The 24,332-nt window shown below is 39.4% G+C and overlaps 1 protein-coding gene across 1 annotated transcript in view; it reads right to left on the minus strand.

The window, feature by feature from the left end:
* The window catches only part of fndc3ba (fibronectin type III domain containing 3Ba), an 89,868-nt gene that overhangs the window by 10,634 nt on the left and 54,902 nt on the right, over positions 1-24,332 (minus strand). Inside the window, 18 exon segments of the mRNA XM_003442880.5 lie at positions 1,825-2,043; positions 4,968-5,248; positions 6,892-7,041; positions 7,799-7,912; positions 8,543-8,709; positions 9,413-9,518; positions 10,155-10,273; positions 11,051-11,122; positions 11,558-11,693; positions 12,653-12,706; positions 12,708-12,740; positions 13,800-13,974; positions 14,677-14,801; positions 15,092-15,145; positions 15,573-15,711; positions 15,837-15,896; positions 15,999-16,150; positions 17,174-17,232. Coding sequence (XP_003442928.1) covers positions 1,825-2,043; positions 4,968-5,248; positions 6,892-7,041; positions 7,799-7,912; positions 8,543-8,709; positions 9,413-9,518; positions 10,155-10,273; positions 11,051-11,122; positions 11,558-11,693; positions 12,653-12,706; positions 12,708-12,740; positions 13,800-13,974; positions 14,677-14,801; positions 15,092-15,145; positions 15,573-15,711; positions 15,837-15,896; positions 15,999-16,150; positions 17,174-17,232 — 2,215 coding nt within the window.

Genomic DNA, 24,332 nt, shown 5'->3' on the forward strand with positions numbered 1-24,332 from the left:
TTGCACACAAATGCACAGTGTACAAGAAACTGTGATGCACCACTAACCCCTTATACCACCTTTTTTTAAACACTTTTTTAAATATAAATGCCAGTAGCTGCAAGTGATGAATGCAAAGCAGAGGCAAGAAATACAGACATTTCTTCTCTTACAGTGGCCAAACAATTAAATCTTTCACACACATGTCCAAAGCATGTTTTTCCAAAAGCCTGGTCTTTGCTTTTATGTTGTTTGAAAACTGTAGCTCTGCTTGTATTTATTTTTTTTCCCGGCACACCTCTCAAATATGTAGCAGCTGTATATGTGAAGAGGAAGACATTTTATTGTCATGCTGCTTGCGTTCGCTTTCCTTCCCAAATGCATCAGTTTGCTGGGAGAGCCAGTTATGCACTAAAACAACTGACTTTACCTTAAACATCTTAAACAGATTGTGCAATACTTTTGTTAAAACAGCTGAATTAGAGCTGAAGGTCTGCACTTTATTTTGATTTTTGATTGCAGTGGAAAGATGCTAAATTACAAAAAAGTCTATGCTTATGCACCTAACTGTAATTCAGACGTATTCATGTACAACCTTTTCTCTTCCTAATGGCCTTGGAGAGCTCTTTGCATATTAACATTTAAATGAGCCACTCCTCATCCCTAAGTCTACTGCATAAAGACTTGGAAAAAAAAGACAAATTAACCTTTAGTTTAGTTGCTATGTTTAATACTCCAACTCCTACAACTTCATCGGGTGCATACAGACACATGCATAATATACCTAACTGCATCCAAGCATGATTACAAAGAAAGAAAAATGTACATAAATATGCACAAACATTACTGTAGCAGTTAGAAAAAAGGTAAACAAAACTGTGAAAGCTGTTTGCATTTGGCTGGCAGAGAGCGAGCGAGCGCATACCTCTATGTTTGTTTATGTGTATGTGTGTCACAGAGGCTAACAGACCACAGCCTGCCAGTTAAGGACCCATCTGTCAGTTATGGTACCCATTCCAAGGGTGTCAAGGTGCCAGCTTGATACAGCCAAACCTTAATTCAAACACTGATAAGGGCCAACCGGAAGGATAAAGGAGGGAGTGAAACAAACTGACAGTTGGGCAGACGGGCTGGTGCGATGCATCACAGATACTCTTAGCTCTAGCTACTTGCAAAAATTCCCTCCTCCTGAATTTTTTTTGCCCCCAGATGTGTATTTGACTCCCTGTCCATGGTTATTTTCCATCCTCTCCTCCTCAGTCTGCTAACACTCTCTTTCCATTTCTCTTTTTATCACTCCTGTCTGACCAGTCAATTAAATGAAGGCTTGATTGTTGGAGGCTGCATCCCTGCTGTGTCCAGCTCCACTCAACATGACTACTCCCAGGTACATCTAGTTACTGCACACACAGAAAAAGGCACAGATCCCCACAAGTACCTTTAATGTTAAATGCACACACTCCCTCAGCTCCCCTCAGCTGCTCTGGTTTTGTCCTCCTAGTATTTGTGTGTTCTTCTCAATGATGTGCATATTTTTAACCTGGGTTCTAATTTGATCAATTGACTAGTTATAGGGTGAGAAGTCCTCTGAGGGCAACATCACAGTTTCAATCCCTCGTTACACATGAAGTTTCATAGATAAACGCAGATTATCATTCTGTCTATTGCTGTCATAGAGACAGGATTAGTAGGTTAATTCAGTGTTCCACTTTTTGTTTATAAATGGGTAAACATAAGCTTTGGGTCCAAGATTTTAATGTGTTGTTTAAATAAGCTGGACTCAGCCTATTCCCTGAAGTAAACAATGATGATGGAGCAGTATAAACTGGTCCGTGTATACTCCACCTGTGGTTCTTGTCCTCCATCTGTAGTGTGTAGACCATGTCATCAGCAAGCAGAGCACGTGTGTGGCTGGTATTTTCGCCCCACTTGAGCTTCAGGCTTTGAGGGCCAGCGGCTGAGCATTCGAGTGGGGGCGGCGGTGGCGGGAGGGGGCGTGTCCTCACGATCAGTGGTAAACTCTTGGGACTGGAGCCAATGGCATTCACTGCCTGGATCTGCACACTAAAAATAATGGGAGAGGGCGAGAGAGAGATTAGAATTCATTTGTTGAATATTACACTGCAAAAATGTTTATTAGTTTTTTATTATTTATTATCTTAGATTTATATTGATTGGATATTTGTGGAAATGTCTCTAGAAATGAGACAAACAAGCCAGCATTAAATTTTAATTGAACATGTGTGCACTGATTTAAGATCACAAGCCAAAGTACACGACCGTGAAAGTGCTGTACCATGCAACCTTGAACGCTCTCAGACCTATCTGTCCAATGCTAGACACTAATGTGGTATATTAATTTTGACCTTGGATGTTTGTGTTTGCCTGTTACCATTCTCCTACGTACTCTGCATGATAAGCCTTAAATTTGTCAGATTTCCTGGCCTACGTTTTTCCTAAATGTGTACCAAGTTAGGTAACTGCTAACACTGCTACAGGGTGTTTTAGAAGATTTTTGGTAAGGAGAGAACTTACATACTACAATATATTCCCTAAAACATAATTATAAAGATTATAAATGACAGAGAAAGAACATTTTAAGCACATGCATTTGAACTCATATATATATCAAAAATATATGGACTCAACTGGACACACAGACACACACAGATCAGCTGCTAATTAAAGAGAATTGGGAGAAATGGATTTCTGTTTTTCAAACTCCCCTGCCGCCTTTCTTCCAGGAAGCCCCCTCTGTTCTTCGCGGTTTTTCTGTCAGTGTCTGATCAGCTTATTAGCACCAATATCAGAGGCCCTCAGCTAGTTGGTATCTTTCTTCTGACATTTAACCACTGATTCTTTGTAACTGCAACCTTTCATTATAATTCATGGAGCTTAGGTAAACATTTGTGTGTTTGTGTGTGTGAGGTAAAGGGCAACATGTATCTATCCAGTGGATAATTAAGGATACGGATAAAAGTTTATGAGAGATTGTGAACAATGTAAAGATAAAGCTTAGCTTTTGATGATAGGTGGGGCTACATTTAGTTATGATAAGTGTGAACATGAATGTTTATGTGTTAGCCCTGTGATGGACAGGCAACCTCTCCATGTTGTACCTTAACAAACTTTCATCTTAGAACAGATGCAGTTTAATTTTTTTTGTTTAATTTATGAGATTTTTTTTTTTTGCACTTTTTTTTTACACTTTTTTTTTTTTTTTTTTTTACACAGTCAAGAGAAAAAACTAGGGAACAAGTAATTGAACAATCTTGAGAAAATCATTTCACCTGTGCAAGAACCTCTGACTGGTAAATTACTTAAATCTCACCTCAATGACTCCAAGAAAATCACTAAAGTAAAAATACACATCTATCTTAGAGGACAAATTGAACTCTCTCCTTTACTTGAAGTTAAGGTTGACATTGTTGATAATGCAGAATGCACCTTCTTTGCACTGCAGCTTTACTTAATGTGTATTCTGTCACTGATGACTAGACCACAACTATACGCTTAAGGGTTTTTTTTGTTTTGTTTTTTTACTTTAATACTTTAATACGGTTTTGCTATTTATTTGGGGCAAAGATGCAGGAAAGATTTTGAAATCTTGTATTTTAAGGAAATATTTTCAACTCCATTGATAGAAAACGCAAGTCATCTTAAATCTATACAGATATTTAATTTACAAATATTTAATGTTTTATAATTTAGCTTAATGTATTGTCGGTGGGAAAAGAACTAAAATCGAATTTCTTCGTTTTAAAAACAAACATATTTTTCCTTTTTCATCAGTTTAGAACAGATTCAAAAACTGAAGTCTAAATACTAATAAATAACAATCGTGTGTTTAACCTCCAAGCTGCAAAAAAACTGCACAAACATGTGGGTGTGCACACACACAAACACACACAAATGTTTACTGTGGTCCTTTACAAGGCCACACAGTCAAAGAATATCTGAAGTACAATTCCTGCCGTAAATAACAACCAGAATTATAGCTATTTGGACACACAAAACTCCCACAGATTCTTTCAAATCCACACAAACACACGCACAGGCTCACATATGCTCTGCCTCACTGGCAGCCATTATGCAACAGAGCACAGTGACACTGGGCCAAAAACAACCTCAGAATGAAAACAATGGTGCAAGATCACCCTGCCTCTGCACATGTCCCCTTACCTTGGATAACCTCTCCCTGTTTTTTTATTTTTAATTAGAATTCAAAGAACTTGCTGCACAATCATATGCATGCTCACAAACACACTTACAAGCAATCACAGACAAGCGGGATCACAACAACGCTGGGCATAAAGATGATTAAGTGGCTGTTTACTGCTGCTTGAGTACAACATGTTTGAGATCCAAGCTCATGTAATCATCAAACAGGTTATCCATAGTTAAATACAGAATGTGTATAAAAAATAGATGTAGCCTGCTTGTCTGTATGAAAAGAAGCCACTGCAGAAGCTGTAAAACCTGCATTCTCCAAATGGCCAAAGGGGACAGATTGTGTAAAATGAGCTAATGAACCCGCTTCTTACACCCAATTTATGCTTCAGTGGGAAATTTACATCATAAGCTAAGACGTAACTGTAAACCCCTCTGAACCCAATGCCGTAATCTCCAACATAACTTGATGTTGACCTCCCGACAAATCTAGCTGTCCTTTATTCTCGCTACTTTTCTGCTGTGATTTTTGAATTTATCAGTGATAAAATAGCAATCATCCCCCCAGTATAATAAATAATCATAGGATCAATATAACGAATTATAAATATTAGCAAATTTGTAGGAAACTATTGGAACTGATGTGAGGGAAGGTACAAAAAAGTTGAAAAATTAGAGCGCCAAATATGTCTGCACCAGCATTTTTTTTTCTTTCTATCGGCTGGCACCGCACATGAAACAATGGGACACAACCACACGGTAATTAACACGTAATGCACCACACACAAGCATAAATGCTTTGGTTTAGCTATCATTACCTGTATTCACTGTCTGGCTGCAGGCCTGTGACAAGGTGACTTGTCCCTGAATCCACAGTGATGGTTTGGTCGTCCAGGGTGATGACGTAGGAGGTAATCTCGGCCCCGTTACAGTTTGGCTCCTCCCACTTCAGGTGGAGGCAGGTAGACGGGGAGTGGCCCGTCTCTGAGGAGGTCGGGAGATCCAGGGGGGTAAGGGATGATATCTGGTCAGGATTTGTAGCTGGGGTCTGGAAACTGCTCTGCTCACTATATGGACCAGCACCAGCCTGATTGACCGCCTGAGTGGGACACAGAAACACAGAGGGGGTGAGAGAGATTGAAGAGGGGAGGAAACTGCTGTGATTGATAGTGCTGAGATAGAGGATCCTGGTGATAGAACAGAGGTGAGGAGAGAGAGAGATAAAAAGAAAGGGATAAGTTAAGACTAAAATCAAGGCAGACAGATGATGATTAACAATAAGAATGGAAGAAGATAAATATGAAGGGATTTAGTAATAAGCACAGGAGAAAGAGCAAGACAAAGTTAAATGGGAGGGACTGATACAGAAAACTGAATAGACAAGAAAACTAGCAGAAAGATATGAATTCAAATTAGTTCGAAAGAGCATTAATCCTGTACTTGTGCTGTCAAACACATTAATATTCAGCTCAAGTATCCACTATTAAATGCCTTTCAATCGCTCGTTGTAATAGTCTCCTTCATTGCCTCTTACAGACTTCGAGAGGAGGAAGGAAGGACAAAATTCGCATTTTATATACATCTCGTCGATTCGGAAAGCTTGAACTAAAAATAAAAAATCTAGATAAATTGCTTCCTTCCATCCATTTGTGAGCCTTGTAATAGTTACATGTAAAAAGCAACATTAATGGATTTAGCGTACTTCGAAAAAATGTACTTAGCACATCCAAGCAGATGAGCAGCGTTTGTTTTCTTGTAAAAATGCACTGTAGCCACTTTCCAAAAACAGCCCAGCAGCATTCATGAGTAGATACCAAGGAGAATGAATCTACAGTGTGTACTTATATATAAATCCTTGACAGTTTATCTCAGCATTAAACTATCTAGATAACTCTGGGTCCAGCAAGAAAAGTTATACTTCAGTAGTTTCTCGGATTTATCCTCAGCTGTCAAATTTATTTTGCAGAGGCTAGAAAAACACATAGAAACTGATTTAACTTATCCTTACATTGGCGTCCCCCCATTCAAAGCATTCTCATAAAACAAGTGCTTGTCAGGTTGTGCAGATTTGAAACACTGCTACAGCAGATGAACCAGTACAAGTTCATTCAGGTATAGAACGTATGGAGTCACAGAGAGTTCAACCAAGTCAGCGCCTCTGGTGTGATCCATTCCTGCAATCTTCTGAAGGTGTACAGATAAGAACACACAGGCGTACACTTCTAGTGCACAGAGACAAAGAGAAATCACGTACATGTAGAAAAGCAATTATTAGGACGGTAGGTTGACCTTGGATTGTCCTCTTAACATTATAAATAATCCTATAAAGATGTGAGCCATAAAGCATGTTGTTATTGGATTCATAGCTTCAGAGGGTACAAGACAGAAAGGGAGTAAGAGAGAGAGCTAGACAAACAGAAGGAGAAAGAGAAAGACGGCACTTATTTATGCACCACATTAAGGGTCAGAACACAAATTGAATCAATGACCATCAATCTTTCCCTGGAGTCTGAGTGTTTGTGTCGCAGAATCGTGGTTTCATGTTTCCAGGCTGAATTTTTGTCACGCTCGCAATTCAGTTATTTCTTTTGTTTCTGGAAGTGCTTATGTTCCATAGACTAGTACGTTCTTCTTTTCTCATTGTCAATTTAACTATGCATGGCTTCAACATAAATGAATGTTGTATGCCTGTCTATGTTCATCTAAATCCACCGTAGGTATATCTAGTAGTGTGTGCACTACCTGTAGCCTGCAGCAGTAATTTGTGGCAGGTGTCAAATCTGACAGTTCACACTGCGTGGCAGATCCGCAGTAGATGAGCTCCATGGGTTCATCTTCCCTCGCCCACTCCAAACGATATTCAGAGATGTCTGTACCCGAACCCTCAGGGCTCTGCAATAGAAACACAAAATCAGCTCAATTTAATTAATAGATACCTGAAAGTTAATGGATTCAGCTTGTTTTGCAAACCCAAAATGAAAAACAAGATTATTTTTTTCCCATCTAAATTTAAGTCTATTGAGGTAGGTAAGTATTTGGACCCACATTTATTGTCATTTAACTTTGGTAAATCACCACAGCAGATTTGAAATCAAATGGTCAACATCTGATTAAAGTGCAGACTTAATTAAAAGGTTTTAACAAAAGTACAGCATTAACTGTTTAGGAATTACAGCCATCATGCATAGTCTGATAGTTATATCATCGTTGCATGGTTACTGGCCAGGTGAGGCCTGTTCCTTAATTTTCCAAAGACAAATTAGGTATATAAATCAAAAGTGTGCAACCTTCATTTGGTATATTTTCAGTGGAATGTATGGACCAAAAAATGATGAATGTGACTATTAGACTGAAAAACAAGAAAATACCCTTCAGAGTGATAGGAAAAAAACTTTAGGAGTGGCCAAATCAAAAAGCTGGTATATTCTTAAGAAGGAACGAGCCTGCTAAGCAACACCAAAAGGCCCAAAAGATAACTTTACTACTTTTTTTTTTAATTTTAGCAAAAACAGTAAAAGGAATGCTAGAGCTCTTTAGCCATGTTAAAAAATGTGGCCTGTCTTTTTGTACTTGCTTGTCTGTTTTTTGTTCCTTCCATACACAGTTTATTTCCTTTGATAAATGCAGCTGTGTTTTTGGTTTGCCTCACCTCCCAGTTGAGCGTTACACAGGTGTTACTGGTGAGTGTGATTATGGGAACGCCACACTGGGCAGGAGGACCCGCTGCAGTCGTCACCTCTGTAGGCTCAGAGTATGGTCCGTACTAAGGGAGACACAGATCATTCGACACAAAATAAATGAGAAAGTTGAATCATTTAGACAGTAAAAAGTTTACAAAAGCTGAAAATCAAATTCTAATCCCGAACTGAAAAGCTGTGAAAAATACACACAGTCATCTTGTTCAATAAGCAACAGTGCTGAGGTTTTGTCGCCATTTAATTCACTTTCAGGTGACCAGATAATCAAAACAATCAGATCTTATAATAGTAAGTTGATTTTCTAGGGCACACTGATCCAACTACTCAGTGTCTGTGTCTACACCTACGGTTTTAAGTTGAATTTTCTGCTTGTTGCTTAATATTGGATGTGGATTAAGAGCTCCCAAGTTCGTGTGCTCAATATGCAGAGCAAATTTCAAAACCATAAGTAAACAAACGCTATTTAATTCAATATTTCATGCTTAGCTGTTATAAAACATCCATTCTTTTATAGGTTGACCTATTGAAGTGGCTGGATCAAGCTTCAAAAGGTTTCAGCTACGATTTTCTGTTGTTCTTTAATGGATTTTATGGTCTAGCCTCGTGAATTACCAGATCTTCATCGCTTTCATTTATTTATTTTCATTTTTATTATTGATCACACTCTTGCTGTGAAAAGCCAGACAGTTTCTCACCCCAGCCTCATTGGCAGCCCTCAGTCTGAAGCTATATGTTGCACCAGGAAGCAAACTAGCGACAGTGCACTGTAGCTCCGAGCCATGATACACATCCGTTGGCTTAGCGTCTCCCTCACTCATCTCCAGACTGTACATAGGGTCCTCGCAAACTCCCTCAGGGGAGTCTAAGAAGATAAAATAAGAGAAAGCGACAAGAAGAAACATTTACAATGAAACTGACAATACATGAATTTAAAAATGATTTGTGATGAAAATACACAATACATATGTCACGATATCTTGTTATACATAAATTCTTAATGATGTATTCAGTCATTTCACAAGCTTTTTATACTGCTTACAGATTAATATACAGGATATATTTTTAATACTTTCTAGGGGTTTTTCCCCATAAACCTGGTGCTATTCTGTGCTTGCAGAAAGATGAAAGTAATAAATAATGGTGACAGTGGGGAAAACCCTCCAATACTTTATGTTTGACCTTCAGCTCGAGCCAGTAATTGCAGCTGCAGCAGTGCCTGAATGTGAGCTGATTAGAGACATGACCAGCTGTATTAAACTGGTAAAAGAAAGAACTTCCTCAGCATGGCAGGCTGGAAGACCTTTTCCTGCCAAGAGATAACTGTACTAATCTGCAATAATAGGCTGACATTAGGAGAGTTAAGTCAGATATGAGGCTAGGTTAGACATTTAATGAGCTAAATTAGGGCTCAATTAGGCTGAAACGTGGTTGACTTAGCTTACATTAGAATTAGCCAGGGAAACATATTAAACAGCCAGAAGGTGATTTAGCTGCCTTATACGAAAATAATTCAAATATATCCTAGTAAATAAAAGTAAACAGTGTGCGTGTATGCCTGAACTCACCCCATTCTAACTGCACCTCCTTGTGTTTGGCTTTACCCACGATCCTTGGCGGCTGGCAGGGCCCTGGCGGGACGCTTAATGTACGGACTTGAACACAGTCAGTGCACTTAACGAGCAAAAACAAAGGAACAAAAGACAATTACAGATGGGCTTAATTATTGGTGCACATGTATAATTTTAGGAAAGATTATTGAAAAGATTGTTTGACAACAACAACTATATTTTTCAGTGCAAAATATCTTTTGAAAGCCTTTCAGTCTACACCATGGCACTGAATTAAATTGATTCCCATCATATTTAGATAGTGAGCAGATACTTCATGTCCCTTGGTAACTATGGATTTGAATGAACAAAAAGTTTGTGGAGTTCCTCAGGGCTTTATTCTTGGACCTCTCCTATCTAACAGACAATTTTTTATATATTTTATATATATATATATATATATATATATTATAAAATATTGCTATTTTTGTATTATTGTTATGCAGATGACATACAACTGTACATATTAGTGTAACCTCAGACCGACAGTTTACAACACTCACTCAAAAAAATTGACTAAAATGTATTATTGGACGTGCAAAAACTTCAGACAACTGAACTTAGAAACTGCCCCCATTGCCTTAAAGAAAAAAGAAACATATGCATGTATATATATGTATATCTATATATATATATGTATATCTATGTGTGTGTGTGTATTGCTGAAATTTGTGTATGCATGCATGTATGTGAATCTTACTGGGCTGTGTCCTCCGGTGGTGATACTACACACACGTAGGCGATAAACGGTCCCTGGTCTCAGTCGTTCACACACACACTGTGTTGCTGGACCACTGTACGCTACGTCCCATTGGTTTGCTGCACACACACACACACATAACAAAGAATTACACAATTTGTCATATTCATGAGCTAAAGCACACACACATAATCAGCTGCTGTTTTGTACGTATTTCTGCAGTTTCCAGAAACAGAATCCCACTGACAACGCTTTGTTTCTGTTCTGTTGTTGATGGATTGCGTATGCCTGTGAAATATAATACTCTCCCTGTGAAGCAGCACTATGCCGTGCAAATATAGGCCTTGTTTACATCACAGCCTAAATTTCCTAGCAGAAGTGTATTGTGATTGTGTAATGCATGTATTATGTTATCTCTACAGACCGAATGCACCTAAAAGTGAAGTTTGAATAAACCTAATATGGCAGAGTCATTCATTTCAATGAGCACATTTTTTTAAGAAGAAAAAGGTTTTAAAAAGCCTGTCTTGATATCTTAAGAGCACAGTGTAAATACAAGTCCAGATGACTTTTTAGGTCAATTCTATTGACAAAAGAACAAAGGCTTTTGATATTCTCTTCTTTTGTGACACTCAACAGCAATCTTTTCAGTTCATACTATAGATTGAAAGGAACTAGACAAGATTAGGTTTCCTGTAGGGCAGGTCTGAGCAACGCTGTGTGCATCAATATCTTAATTTGATGCTAAGAAAGACTAAATTATGGCTTCTATTTTTTTTTTTTAGGCTGGCTTGAGAAAAATCAAACAGCACTCGAAGAAAAAATCTCGGTCCTAAGATGCTGGAAAATCTTTCATGGTATGTTTGAATAGATACACATAAATATAACACAGGTACCTTCAGAACATCCCTCTGAGATCTCAAGCAGGTACGTAAGAGCTTCTGATCCCCCATTGTCCATTGGAGGATCTGTCAAAACAATCGATGAACTGATTTTAGTTTGGAATATTACTGCACATAAACAATATTCCCATTCGCAGGAGACAACATGTAGAAAATAACAGTTATTATTTTAGTTACTTTAGTTAGCTAAATTATTTTATCTGGGACATATAATATCAATAACAAAAATCTATCAGCATAGACCTGTTGCAGTCTTATGTATTTTTTGCAATTCTTCTGAAAGTGTGAAACACACTAACAGCAAACAGTGTCAGAATTCAGTTTGATCTGTACGAAGGTATGACTTTTTGGTTTGGACTGTGGTCCAGGGAAGGTTTCACACATAGTTTTAGCTTGGATAAAGCTTTGTACCGAATAAATTCTGTATGAAAGCATCTCAATGCGTCTGTGTATGTATATGTATATGATATGATATATGTGCACGCATGTGTGCCTCTTTACCCCATGCGACAGTAAATTCATAGGGTGTTGCCTCGGTGACACAGGGTGCAGATGGAGGGCCCGGTTTGTCTGGATTGGTGGTGCAAACCAAAACTTCACTTGGACTGCTCTTTCCCTCCATGTTTGATGCTATGAGCTGCAGGAAGAGAGGTGGACAAAAGGGACAATTAGAGACACAGAGGACGTAACAAAGGTACAAAGACAAAGAGTGTAGTGGGGGATCAGAAATCGAGAACGGGTTGATAGAAAGGCCTCCATCAGGCTCAGTGATTGAACAGGCGACTGCATGCTGCAAGGCCAAACTGTACTAGCCTGGGTTCAATTCCAACCCAAGGCCCTTTGCTGCACATCATCACTGCTCCCATTCTCCCTGCTTTCCTTTCTCTTTTTACTTAAATCTGTCTAATACTGGTGAGAAAAATCCAAAAAACAGATAAAGGATGAAATGAAGGGGAAGGGAAAAAGAGGAAAGAAGAAAAGGCGAAAAGAATATAGACAGAGTGGAAAACTGAGAAAAGAGCCACAGCAAGCCAAGCAGAGACACACAAAAGAATTTCTGACAACTTAAATCAATTGTCGTGATAAATAGGAGCCATTAGTCTCTGCCCCTTCACGTGTTGTTGTTTTGGCTTCTCTGCCTTCTTCACTTTGGTATTATCTAATTCTGTCGCTACATCCAATAGATAATTTTGCTTTGTTACATTATGTCTACACCAGATGGATAGCACAGGGAAAGCAGAAAGACTTGATTCTTTGTGTGTGTTCATGTGTTTTGTGTTTTCGAAGATGCAAAGCTTTATCAAACAATGTGCATGAGGCAAGGTAAAAAAAAACAAAATAAACACAAACTCACCTGGTGAGGTACGTGCGAGAGGATTTTGATAGATTTGTACAATTTCCTCAAATTATGAACAGGCACAAAAACCACAGCTGAATGTTGTGTACTCAACAAATGGTTAGTGATTTGCAGTGTTTCACAACTCGTTACACTATAGCCAAAATGACATATTTTGCATATTCTCTCTTAGTAAAAAAAGCTTCTGATTTTCGACAAGCGGCACACTGAAGAGCAGAAACAAAAACACAAATGCTTACCCTGAATTTATACTGTGTACTCCTCTTCAGGCCTTGTACAGTACAGCTCAAGTTTTTCTCCAGTGTACTTTGGATGAAAGTCTGTTCCCTGTGGGAGGTACAGTGTTTGATTCTCTCAGGGTGCATTAGGATCAGCATAAATTATTGAGCATATGGATGCAATAAATGCTGACTTTTAGCTTACATTTTATTGTATATAGATATATATGGATACAGTAGAAAGAGAGCAGACAGCCTGTGGGAACATATAGTGCAGTTTCTTTTATATGTACAGTACTGTGCAAAGGTTTTAGGCAGGTGTGGAAAAACAACGAATACTTTCAGAAATATCAATGATTGCTTATTGGCCCCAAATGTATTCTGCAGCAGGACAACAACCCCAAACATACAGACAAAGTCATTAAGAACTATCTTCAGCGTAAAGAAGAACAAGAAGTACTGGAAATGATGGTATGGCCCAACAGAGCCCTGATCTCAATATCATCGAGTGTGTCTGGGATTACATGAAGAGACAGAAGGATGTGAGGAAGCCTACATCCACAGATGATCTGTGGTTAGTTCTCCAAGATGTTTCGAACAACCTACCAGCCGAGTTCCTTCAAAAACTGTGTGGAAGTGTACCTAAAAGAAATGATGCTGTTTTGAAGGCAAAGGGTGGTCACACCAAATATTGACTGGATTTAGATTTCCCTTTTGTTCATTCACTGCATTTTGTTGATTGATGAAAATATATGATTAACACTTCCATTTTTGAAAGTATTCTTTGTTTACAGCATTTTTTCCTCACTTGCCTAAAACTTTTGCACAGTACTGTACATGCTCAGAGTTTATGTCTGTTTTGCATATTTGGATTTACGGCTGTGCATCAGTGGCACTTACCCTAAATCTTTTTCACAAGATTATGAATATAAGCTTCAATATTCCTTTTTCATTTGTTATTTTCATGTGTATATCCATAACTTTCAAACTGAGATTTTTCAGTCTTCGGTTGACTGACTGCTGTAGTACAACATACCCTGATGCTGATTTATAAAACTTGTAAAATGGGCACAAACTAACAAACAGACAAAAAATGTTCTAGAGTCTTCGAGGTCTGTTTTAAAAAAAATAAAAGTTACAAATGTTTTTGTACATGGACGGTACTCACGCTGTTGTCCTCCTGGATCTCAAGTGTGTATTTGAGCTGCTCCACATTGGGACTGCCCTCAGGACGCCCCCACTCCAGGGTCACCCAGGACACCCCTGCCCTGACAAGCCGTGGTGCCAAAGGCAGAGCAGGCAGGGTGCCCATGGTGATATACACCACCTCTGAACTGAAGCCACTGTTGAAAAAGAAATTTACATTTTAAGCTTTCCTTTAAAACGCTGAAGAAATAATTGTCATGGATTTCAATTTCAGCTGAGATGGAGGCATGAATATTTTTCAAAGTGAAAGGTGGAGAAAAATCAGTGAAAATGAAAAGGACACTGACAGAAGTGCTTCGGTGATTAATCACAGAGGTGCGTGGGGTTGTGAGTGAAGACGTTACAGGAGTTCCGAAGAGGATGTGAAGCAGAGAAAAAAGGAGTGCATAGGGAGGATGGATGATTTGTAGCTGGAAAAAAAATATTCAAGTTAAAATAAAAGCAAGGAACCCAGCTTCAAATCTGCCAAGCTGAAGGATGCATTAAAGCTGTTTTGAGTTCGTTCACAGAGCTAATATCTCCTCGCTCACTCTCAGTCCCCTCTATGACCTCTCTGCTCCCTTTCACCCTAATGACTGCAGGCGAGATGGTCCACGCTATAATGACAAGGGGAGGCAAGAGAAGAGTGGAAATAGAGGGAAATGGGAAAAGAGGAATGCTATTCTTCTGTACGTAAGTGATGTTACATGGAGAATAGCAGTTCGGTGCATGCCTGCTGCCATAGTGGTATACAATGAAGAAGAACAACAAAAAAACATGCAATATGCCTCCCATGACACTGTATTCATGCAAGTGTGCGTATATAAAATGTATATATACATTCAATAACAGAACTTTACCTTCTGCCCATGTCGTTATGTGCAGCCAACCTGAATGTGTAGTCACAGGCGGGGGAGAGTCGCGTGACCTTATAGTGCCTCTGGCTCCCAAAGTAACATTCTCTGAAAACGCTGTTCTTCTTTCCCTGCAGAGAAGATATATACAGAAAAGACATAAAGACAAGAATGGACATTAGGATTGATAAGCTCACCTACAACAAAATGTTAAATGTGAAGAAAAAAAATAGCACGACAAAGTAAAGAAGTATAAATAGAAGATGGGAAGAAAAGCCAGATATTCATTGTGAGAGCATAATTCACAGTTTTATTCCATCTTGTCTGAAGAGCCCAATGTTGACATGTGTTTAGGGACACTGGTGATAGGTGTAAGTGCTTTTTAGAGGTAAGGGTAGAGCATGACAGTTGACAGACTTACCTCATCCCACTCGAGCAGGTAGTTTGTAATTTTGGATCCGTTGTCACCCGGGGGCTACGGGTGACAGTGAAATGGACCGAGGGAAGCAGACAAGAGAGAAGAGAGAGATTGAGAGATTAGCTAAGGATAAAAGACTCTGACAATGAGACAGACAGAATACCGGCTGTGTTTTTATGATTGGCCTTATATCCTGTCTGGGTGACTGATGTCACTCTTTATGAATGACAGTGTGTAAGGATATAAAAAAATACTAAAATAACAGGTCAGAGAGGACACAGGGGGTGCATTCTAACAGAGTTGTGCAACTACTTGTCGGTGCTGCACGGCTGATGCACTCAAACTATTAACTCATCGGAGTTCTAATATACTTAATTTAAAAAATCATTAAATGTGTCACAATGACAAATCACTGTTGATGTTTCTTGGGAGTGAAAATACTTCATGGAGGAGTATCTGGACAAGAAGATGTCTGTAGCTGTACCTTCCACTGTAGGGTGAGGCTGTTCTTGGCACGATTCGTGAGTTTTGGCGGTGACGGGACATCAGGGACTGTGGATTCTGTGGTAAACGAGCCGGCCTCTGAACACGAGCCTCGAACCAAATTGTACATTGCCGACACCCTGATACAGAAAGACAAACGAAACAAACAGTTAAAAGATGTTTTTATCCAACATTTCAGTGATTCCTGGACCCCCATACGCTGCAACACACAAGTAGTTAAATATTAAAAGGATTGAGGCCTTACCGTACGTGGTAGTCTGTAGCTGGCCTGAGATCTTTCAGATGAAACTCCAATTCTTCACCACTGAAACACAGACAAGACATCCAAAGTCACCAGTGTCCTTTGGATGACCTTAAGGATTAAATTTGGACGCTGTATTTTTTTCCCAACTTCTATGTTTCCTACCTGTATATAAGGCGATATTTTCCATCTCTTCCCTTATCTGAGAGAGAGACCTCATAGGAGCAGGACACAGGTATCCCGTTACTATGCCTGTTCACCAGTCCTGCTGGGGGGGCCCAGGACAGCCGTGCAGTCCGTGCCTGAATATTGGAAACCTTCAGGACACAAAGAAATACACATATTACAAGTTATAGCAGCATTGCTAGTGAAGTCAATAAAAGCCACTGTACAAATGACTGTTTGATTTGCATACAATGTTACCAAAAGTAGTCATTAAAGGCAACATTTTAAACCACAATATCTTGTGGTTTAAATGCCAGTTTGATAAAAAGCTGAATCCATCCATCCAGGTGGATATATGCTGTTTGTATATCTCTATGTGTACATTTGCAACAGACTACTGCATTCATCATAAACGCTTTAAGTTATAGGACATCGAACACGCATCATGCATCAGCACTGACAAAATAGTCAGTGTCACAAGGAAACCTCAGAATTATTTTACATTTTCTTTTTATTACTTCTCATTCTCAACTATAATAAACTTGATCAGTTTAGAAGTCATCTGAGGTTTTAAGAGTAGATAAATCACTACTACTGGACATCAATCAAAGGTCTATTTCATGTATTTCTCAGCATCTCCATCTCTAGTTATACTAAATATCCTCTTTGTATCATCACTCAGTTCTCACAGTCTCAAGCCGTGGCGTAAACTCAAAGATGTTAAATGGGCCGCTTGCACAGCATGCTGACCAAACTGTTTTAACTTGGAATGAGCAGTTCCTCTCTACTAAACCATGTCTGCACGGAAGCAGCTCATTCATTCAATCACATTCCCCTCAGGGAAGGAAAAAAGCTATTACAGAGTGTGCAGCTTGGGTGAGCAGATGCTGCCCTCAGGTGGCCAGCATTAGCACAGCTTAAATTATAATTACTCTCCCTGCTGCTCAAGCCCCCAAAATAATGTTGAAAATGAGGAATGCACTGCATATACAAGGCAGTATAGATATTATTCTAAACGTAAGCATTTCATTTTCATGTGAATCAAAGAGACCAAATAAACATACGGAAAAGCCATCACTGCTTAAGCCAGCTGTGACTGCATCGCACCGGGAGGTGATTGATGAGAGCGGTTTGAATGTGTGTGTGCGTGCAGTTGTGGGAAGAGGTATGCCAACCTGTGGTTTTTCGATTGCAGACAGCATGTCTTGAACACGCTTCCCCTCTGAATCATGATCTGAGGAGAAAGACAGACAAAAAAAGAGAGTAATTATCAAGAATGACATAATAAATATTCCATTGTAAAAGAGAGGCTTTGTGTATAAACTGAGGTGAGAATTCCCAAGGGCATTTTTCCCCACATGTCAGGCCATAATTACAATCTGTGAAAACTGTTTCCACCTTTTTTAATGTGAGTTTGATTGCCAATGTTTTAATTGAAATGATAAAAGAGAGACAAATTCTAACTTTCAAATCAAATCCACATTGGCTGCGTGGTTAAAAATGAGACGATGAGAACATTTTCAGCTCCCAGATGTTACTGTCAAATGTAGAAATCTAGGGCTCATTATTACACAAGGTCGGCCAAGGTTTGCGTTTAAACGGGAGGAATTAAGGGTGAAAAAGTCACCAAAAAGCATTTGCATTCCCTAATCAACTCTAATGTTTTCTGTGACATTTTCAGTCCAGAAAATAATTCAACCATCTGTGGAAAAATGAAACAAAAATAGCCCAAAATACAATAAAAAAACCCCATCAATTCTTTAGAAATTCTGTTGCCTAATGGTGTGTGATGCAACACTTGTTTTCTTCAGTAAGTGCCTATTTCATCTCATCAAGTCGTTACACAGCCGTCGGGGAGGAGGAGAGAAAAAACCTAAATGTATTCCACAGAAAGGATTACTCATAAATTTCTGACCTATGAAAGAATATGGGGATCACCAAAATATATAAATAAATAAATAAACATGACTCATATTCCACAATGGCTACTCTGGTTTGTACATAAAAACTGATGATGATTTTTAGAGTCAACAGTTCATAGAAATAATAATTCTAATCATTATGATGCACCATTTTCACATCAACTATACCTACATCTGTGAGTAATTGTTCACAAGAACATCTGACATCAGCTTGGCTGTTGTTGTAGCCCAGCTCGTTGACTTTATTGCACGACTTCTACTGAATACATGTGTATATGATGACTGTGTTTCGTGCATTCTTTAAAACATAGTTAAACGGATTTAGCCCGGAAGTGACATATGTGGATATGAGATTGAGAAAAACGACTACATACGCTACATTCTAACATAGTAGAAAAAGGACATTAATCTGTATTAAAACGGCTCATGTGATATTGATGTGAAAAGTAATTCTGAAGCTTAGAATTAGACAGTTCACATGTAGCTATTTTGACAATCAAATATTCATTAAATCATTTATTAAGCAAAAGATGACAAAAGCACATTTCCCATTTATTAGAACTGAGCTTTTGCAGTTTTTCCTCTTATACAAAAAAGTTATTTAGATTTTGACCTAGAATCTGAAGCTGTCTCTAACAGAAAAATATGGGGATCACCAAAATATGGAAGACATTTTTCAATGACTTCTTTCATTTCTAAAATATAATCTGTTCAAAATAACTATAATGAGAATATTTGTAACCCACAAGAAGATAAAGGCTACTTAGAAAGCATAAAACTACCATTTCAGGGTGTGAGTGGAGCTGTTGTTTTTACTGTCCCTTCTGAGTGTGTCATTGGTTCTGCACAGCCTCTTTGAAAGTGAGCAGCATAAACACATGCATATAAAAAACTGGTCCACCGACACATGTAAAGGTGATTTAGTAGACGCTCGAGGTTGTTATGAGGGTGAGCGCAAGTGAATGTGTGCGCACACGTGTGGGAACTTCCCACTCCACCACTGCTGCTGCCCACCCCCACCCCGTGTGATCCCCGAAGTTGAGGTTTTTCCCGATTGAAAGGGATCTGCTTTCTCCATTTGAGTCTGACCACTCGAGATCACACAGGATGTCTCTATGAATCTTTGCGTGAAGGTAAGCAACAGGAAGACCTGCATGAAACCAAGATTGATTGATGCTTGTGCTACAGGAGCGAGGAAACTGTCAAACATGCAAGCATGCGTGCATGCACGTGAATGGAGACCTTACACACAAGAGCAGTATATTTGTGAAAAACGCAGTTTGGGTTTCAAAGATCAATGTATATTTGGCACAAGTGATGAATGATAGAGTGTGCATGTGTGTGTGTGCATTTATGTCAGTTCCTCTGACGGGTTATGGAGGAGAGCGCCCTAATGTGCCTGGGCTACACTTATGAGTCATGGCAACAGTGATGTCATGGAAGCACAACCTCTACTTGCCCTCCCTGTGTGTGAGGGAAAAAAAAGGCAAGAGCAAAAGAGAGACTGTGTGTGTGTGTGTCTCAGTGTTAGGTCACAGGAGATTGCTGATGGGCAGTGGGGGGCAGGTTTAAGCTACTGTTTGTACATGTGTGTGTTGGGGCTGGCAGCACGGGTGGAGTTCAACAGATGCACTGCTTGACACATTAGCTCATTAGTGCTCTTTTCTCTTCTTTTTTTATACATACACTTATCTTTCCGTTCTTCCATTTGGACAAAATTGAACTTTTTCTCTTTTATGGAATTACAGCACAGCTCCAGACATGAAGAGCTCCATCAAACAGGCTGACCCAGCTTATCAGACCAGCCCTTGAGTGAAAAAAAAGACAGGGGTATGGCCTGCTCAGTGATTTCGCCCCACTGGTCTAAGCTAACCAATAGCATAAAGTTAAGAGGTGGTCTCAACAAATTCAACTTCTGACATAAAAAGAGCACTTATTTAATATTTCAGAAGATGTGTAATAAAGTTTGAAAAACACTACTTCTTTACCTCACCACTGAGTGTTATGACTGGTGGTGGTTGGCGAGTCCATCTGCTTAAGTGTTTAATACTGAGATGAACCAGGAGATGATGCTGACGGCTGACGGCTGAAATCTGAAACTGAACCTCTACTCGGTGTTACTCCACACCCTCCTGTGTCCTTACTGTTCCTCTCTCTTCTGTTTTTGGCGCTGCCCACGCACCAGAACTTCCTATTCTCGTCTGACCTCACATCCCGTCTGTGTCTGACCGACTGTGTTTGATTACCGAGAACAGCCAGACAGAGCGAGGGAGCACAACGGACAGCAGGAAGAAGAGGAATAAGGGAAAATGATGGGGGGGAGGGGACCAGGCGACGGGCAGATTTCAGAGGAAGAAAGAGAGACACTAAAAGACAGAGTGCAAAGAGAGGGGAAAGGATGGGAAAGATGAGTCTGGGTAAGAGATTAGGTATAAAAACACAAGGAAATTGAGAGACAAAGAGCAAGCCAGGGATCAACAGAGAGGAGGACAAAGGGGGGGATGAAAGTGGAAAGAGGGAAAAAAGGATTAGGATGATGTGAGGCAAGGATTACAGAAACTTTACTGACATCATCAGTAGGTGCAGAGCAGATGCACACCACTGATCTCAACAGCTGGATAAATAATGACTCACTTACAAATCCAGGCTGGCTTTTCCTAAAAGTTACAAAAATACAACAGAAGTATATAGTGTATGTATATATTTTTATTTTGTTAAAACAGCGCTCTGTAGTGGTATGAGACATTCTACAGAAGCAATGATAATGTAGGTATGTTATTAAAATAACTAATTGTGATCATCGTTTGGATTTCTTTTGTTTGTTTGTTTGTTTTTGGTCCAATCTGAATATTTTTCCCCTTTATTAATAAGAATAGTAAAAAACAAACAAACAGTTGAATCATTAATAGCATCATTTTTGTCTGTGAAACAGACAAAAGGCATTGACAGTTTCTGCCAGATGCTAGCAATATGCCTCCTAGGGAGATTAATAACCGCTCGCATACCTTCTTCTCATGGTGCAACATGCCTTTTCTGGCACAACAGCAACTGCAAACTACTAGGAACAATGGAAACCTGGAGTAAATTGGTGTAATGAACAGGAAACTGTTTTAGCTTAAAACTTCTGTTAAGTCATAAACGTAGGAGAGAAGACAGTCATGCTAAGAAAGTGACCACCAGAATTCCCGCCTGCTTCCCACCTGGTGGAAATGGCCTAAATTCTTGGTTAGTCTCATCATTTTATTCTGACTAACAACACCTCAGATTAGTCTAAGCAGTTCCCACTATATAATTTGAACTGGATGTTTCTTTCTTAAATATATTGAAGTCGACTTAAAAGCAAAGAGTGAGCTTGACTCTTTTCATTCCTGTCTTTGCGCTCTAAATTGTACCGGCTTGCTCCCTCCCTGTTTACAGCGTTTTCCTAAATGTTTAAATGTTACACATCTAGAGACTTCAAAATTAGTTATGTCACTTGCAAAGAGCGTTTCAGTAAAATGTGAGTCACTTTGACATTGAGGAGATTGCATTCCTCCTGCATGACGGCCTATGGCTCGTAGACACAGTCTGTCTGCACTGGGACAGAAAAAGACCTTTAAGGCCTGGAGAAAAAAATGTGAAAAATGTGGCAACGGCCACTCAGCCCCCACTCCACACACGTACTGGGCCACAGGGTGCGTGTGGTGTGTCGCCCAAAAGGAACAAAGTGAGCTATGATACCCATCTTTAGAAGCCTCTAATCAGGGAGAACAAAGCAAAGTGATGGACACTCAATCTGTAGCAGGGAGAGGTGTGGAGATCAGAGAAAGAACAGAAGGGAAGGAGTGGGTTCAAAAGTGAGAGAGGAGAGGAAAGAGGCAAATAGAGGTAGAGAGGGGCATAGACCTCAGATTCCACACTATTATCATCTACTGCATAGCAAGCATTCCATCTGTTCAACAGCTGGGCTACACACACTAGCACACACACAAAGTGGAGAAGTTGTTGGGACATGCCTGAATTTGTGGTTGTCATGGTGAAGGTTTGGTTCTCATGGTCAGAGCCCTTATGGTTTATAAAAGGGATTAGAAAAGGACAGACGGACAGAGGGACCACAGTAACGTGGAAAAGTTGGAGAGCAAAAAAGAAAAAGGCAGCAAATAAGATGAGTGGAAAGGAAAGAAGCAGGAAGTATATTCAAGAATCAAATATCAAAAACAGACGAAGTGACAATTGCAAATAAGAATCTTGATTATGACTCACTTTCTCTAGTAACCTGCTTAATGGACTTCACATAAATGAGAATAGGATAAGGGGTCATCCTGGGGAAGAATTTGGTTGCTACTGCTGGATGTCTGCATACGCAACCCAATCTCTTGGTCATTAATAACCGTTTAAAAAGAGTGCATGTAAATGATAAAGACTATGCAAATGAATGGTAAGCTACCAGAGCATAAGAATAACATTTAAAAGTTCATGTGTTGCAAATATTGGAATACAAAGGCCTTCTTATACTCAAAATTAAAAAATTTTGACTCCCTTTCCTAGCCTGTTATCTCTTAATATGCATGCATGCATGCCAATGTAGACACAGAGACCTTCTCCACTGCAACCCTCTCACTAAGGAAGAAAATGAACACTTTAACTGCCAGCTGACACAAGAAGTCTATCCACGTTTTCATACCGTTTGCACATGCATGCACATGTGTTTATACAAGAGTGTACGTGCTGTGAGTGACAAAGCAACCTGGCCAAGCAGTGAGGGATTATGGGGGATGCGTTTCTCAGAACCCTGACCCCATTCGACCCTGCTCAGCCAAAAAAAAAAAAAAGGTTTGAGGGAGTGAGTGCAGACTGGCAGACAGCGGGAGGGAATTATACAATCCGCAGATAGCAGGGCTGGTTAAAAAGAGGAACAGTGACAAAAAGGCAAACAAACAACCTAGCAGAGATTAAAAACAACAAAGTGGCAGAACAGTAGGTGGATAGAAGGGATAGTTGGAGACTAATCAATGCAATGTCTCCCTTACTGCAAAGGTAAATTAAAAATAAATACCTCAATTTAAATTTAAATGCGTTAGGCTGTTGTTAGGCTCTTTTTAGTAATGACAAAAATTGTCTTTACCCACTGTGCATACTGTGCATGCATTTGATGACACGAATAAGTACATTAATAAGCAAGGTGATAGCTGTCCATGCTCCAATATCAGTCATTTGTACAGTTTTACTTTAATCTAATGGTTTTCTGTGACTCATTTCCCAAAAGCAATTTATGTAAACAAACTGCAAATACTGTCAACATCCAATTTAAAAAAACACAACTCACTGAATCCAAATCTATTTGTGAGTTATTGGAGCTTTCATGTGTGTGAATTTCAAGAATGAAATTTTAGGTTTGATGAAACGTTAAAATTATCCCACGATTCCCAAGTGACCTTTTTCATGCGTTTCATGTTGGTTTGTTGAATCATGCCTCTTCATGCACATATTTTTAAAGGAGCCCGTTTAGATTTATTATTTTGTAAGATATGGTCAAAGAAATTCAAAACCTAACCAGCAAACCTACAGGTAGCCACACTGGCTAAGCGGCAACCTATAGGCCTGCAGTTCCTCAACTGGCCACTTGAGGTCAAACACAAGTCAATCCCCTTAGACCACAGGTGTCAAACTCCAGGCCTCGAGGGCCGGTGTCCTGCAGGTATTAGATATGTCCTTGATCCAACACAGCTCACTTAAATGGCTTAATGACCTCCTCAACATTTCTTGAAGTTCTCCAGAAGCCTAAAACATGCAGGACACCGGCCCTCGAGGCCTGGAGTTGCCCACCCCTGCCTTAGACGGTACAAACAGTAGTTTTTGTGTTTTGGGCTACATAGCTAATTTACACCTTCATAGGGGCATTTGGGGGTGAATAATGTATAACTCAACTACAAAATTTTATCAAAACTTAAAGTTTACACAATTACAGACATGCCTGCTTTAACAGAGAAATGGAAGCCAACACAGGTGACTGTAATTGCCAGCTGTCTTCTAACTGTGCTCATTTCAGAGCTATTGACAGTGTTTGTAGCGTTGGTGCTTTTTGAAACAATTTTGAGTGCATTTGTCATATGAGTGGCTAATTGTACAAACACCTACAGTCAAGTCTTCAGTTTTGGTTGGTGAGATGCAGAGTTTGTATATTATTAAGCACCTAACAGCAGGTTACTGTGTCGGTGTGGTGTTGCCAGACGGTGTGTGCGCTTGCTAACCAACCTTGCTTTCATCTTATATGGATCGCTGCTTTATACTCTGCATTTTTAGCTTTAATTAACACGTTTAAGTTTCCTGGGTAAGTGGTATAAAGGCCACCTGAGTGACATAAAATGGAAAAAAATATCTAAAGGGAAGTAGCGTCAGGTCTTTCCTTTTCCTAAAACTGACAACCAAGGAC

The sequence above is a fragment of the Oreochromis niloticus genome, linkage group LG19, assembly GCF_001858045.2.
Source record: "Oreochromis niloticus isolate F11D_XX linkage group LG19, O_niloticus_UMD_NMBU, whole genome shotgun sequence".
In the NCBI taxonomy this organism is placed as follows: Eukaryota; Metazoa; Chordata; class Actinopteri; order Cichliformes; family Cichlidae; genus Oreochromis; species Oreochromis niloticus.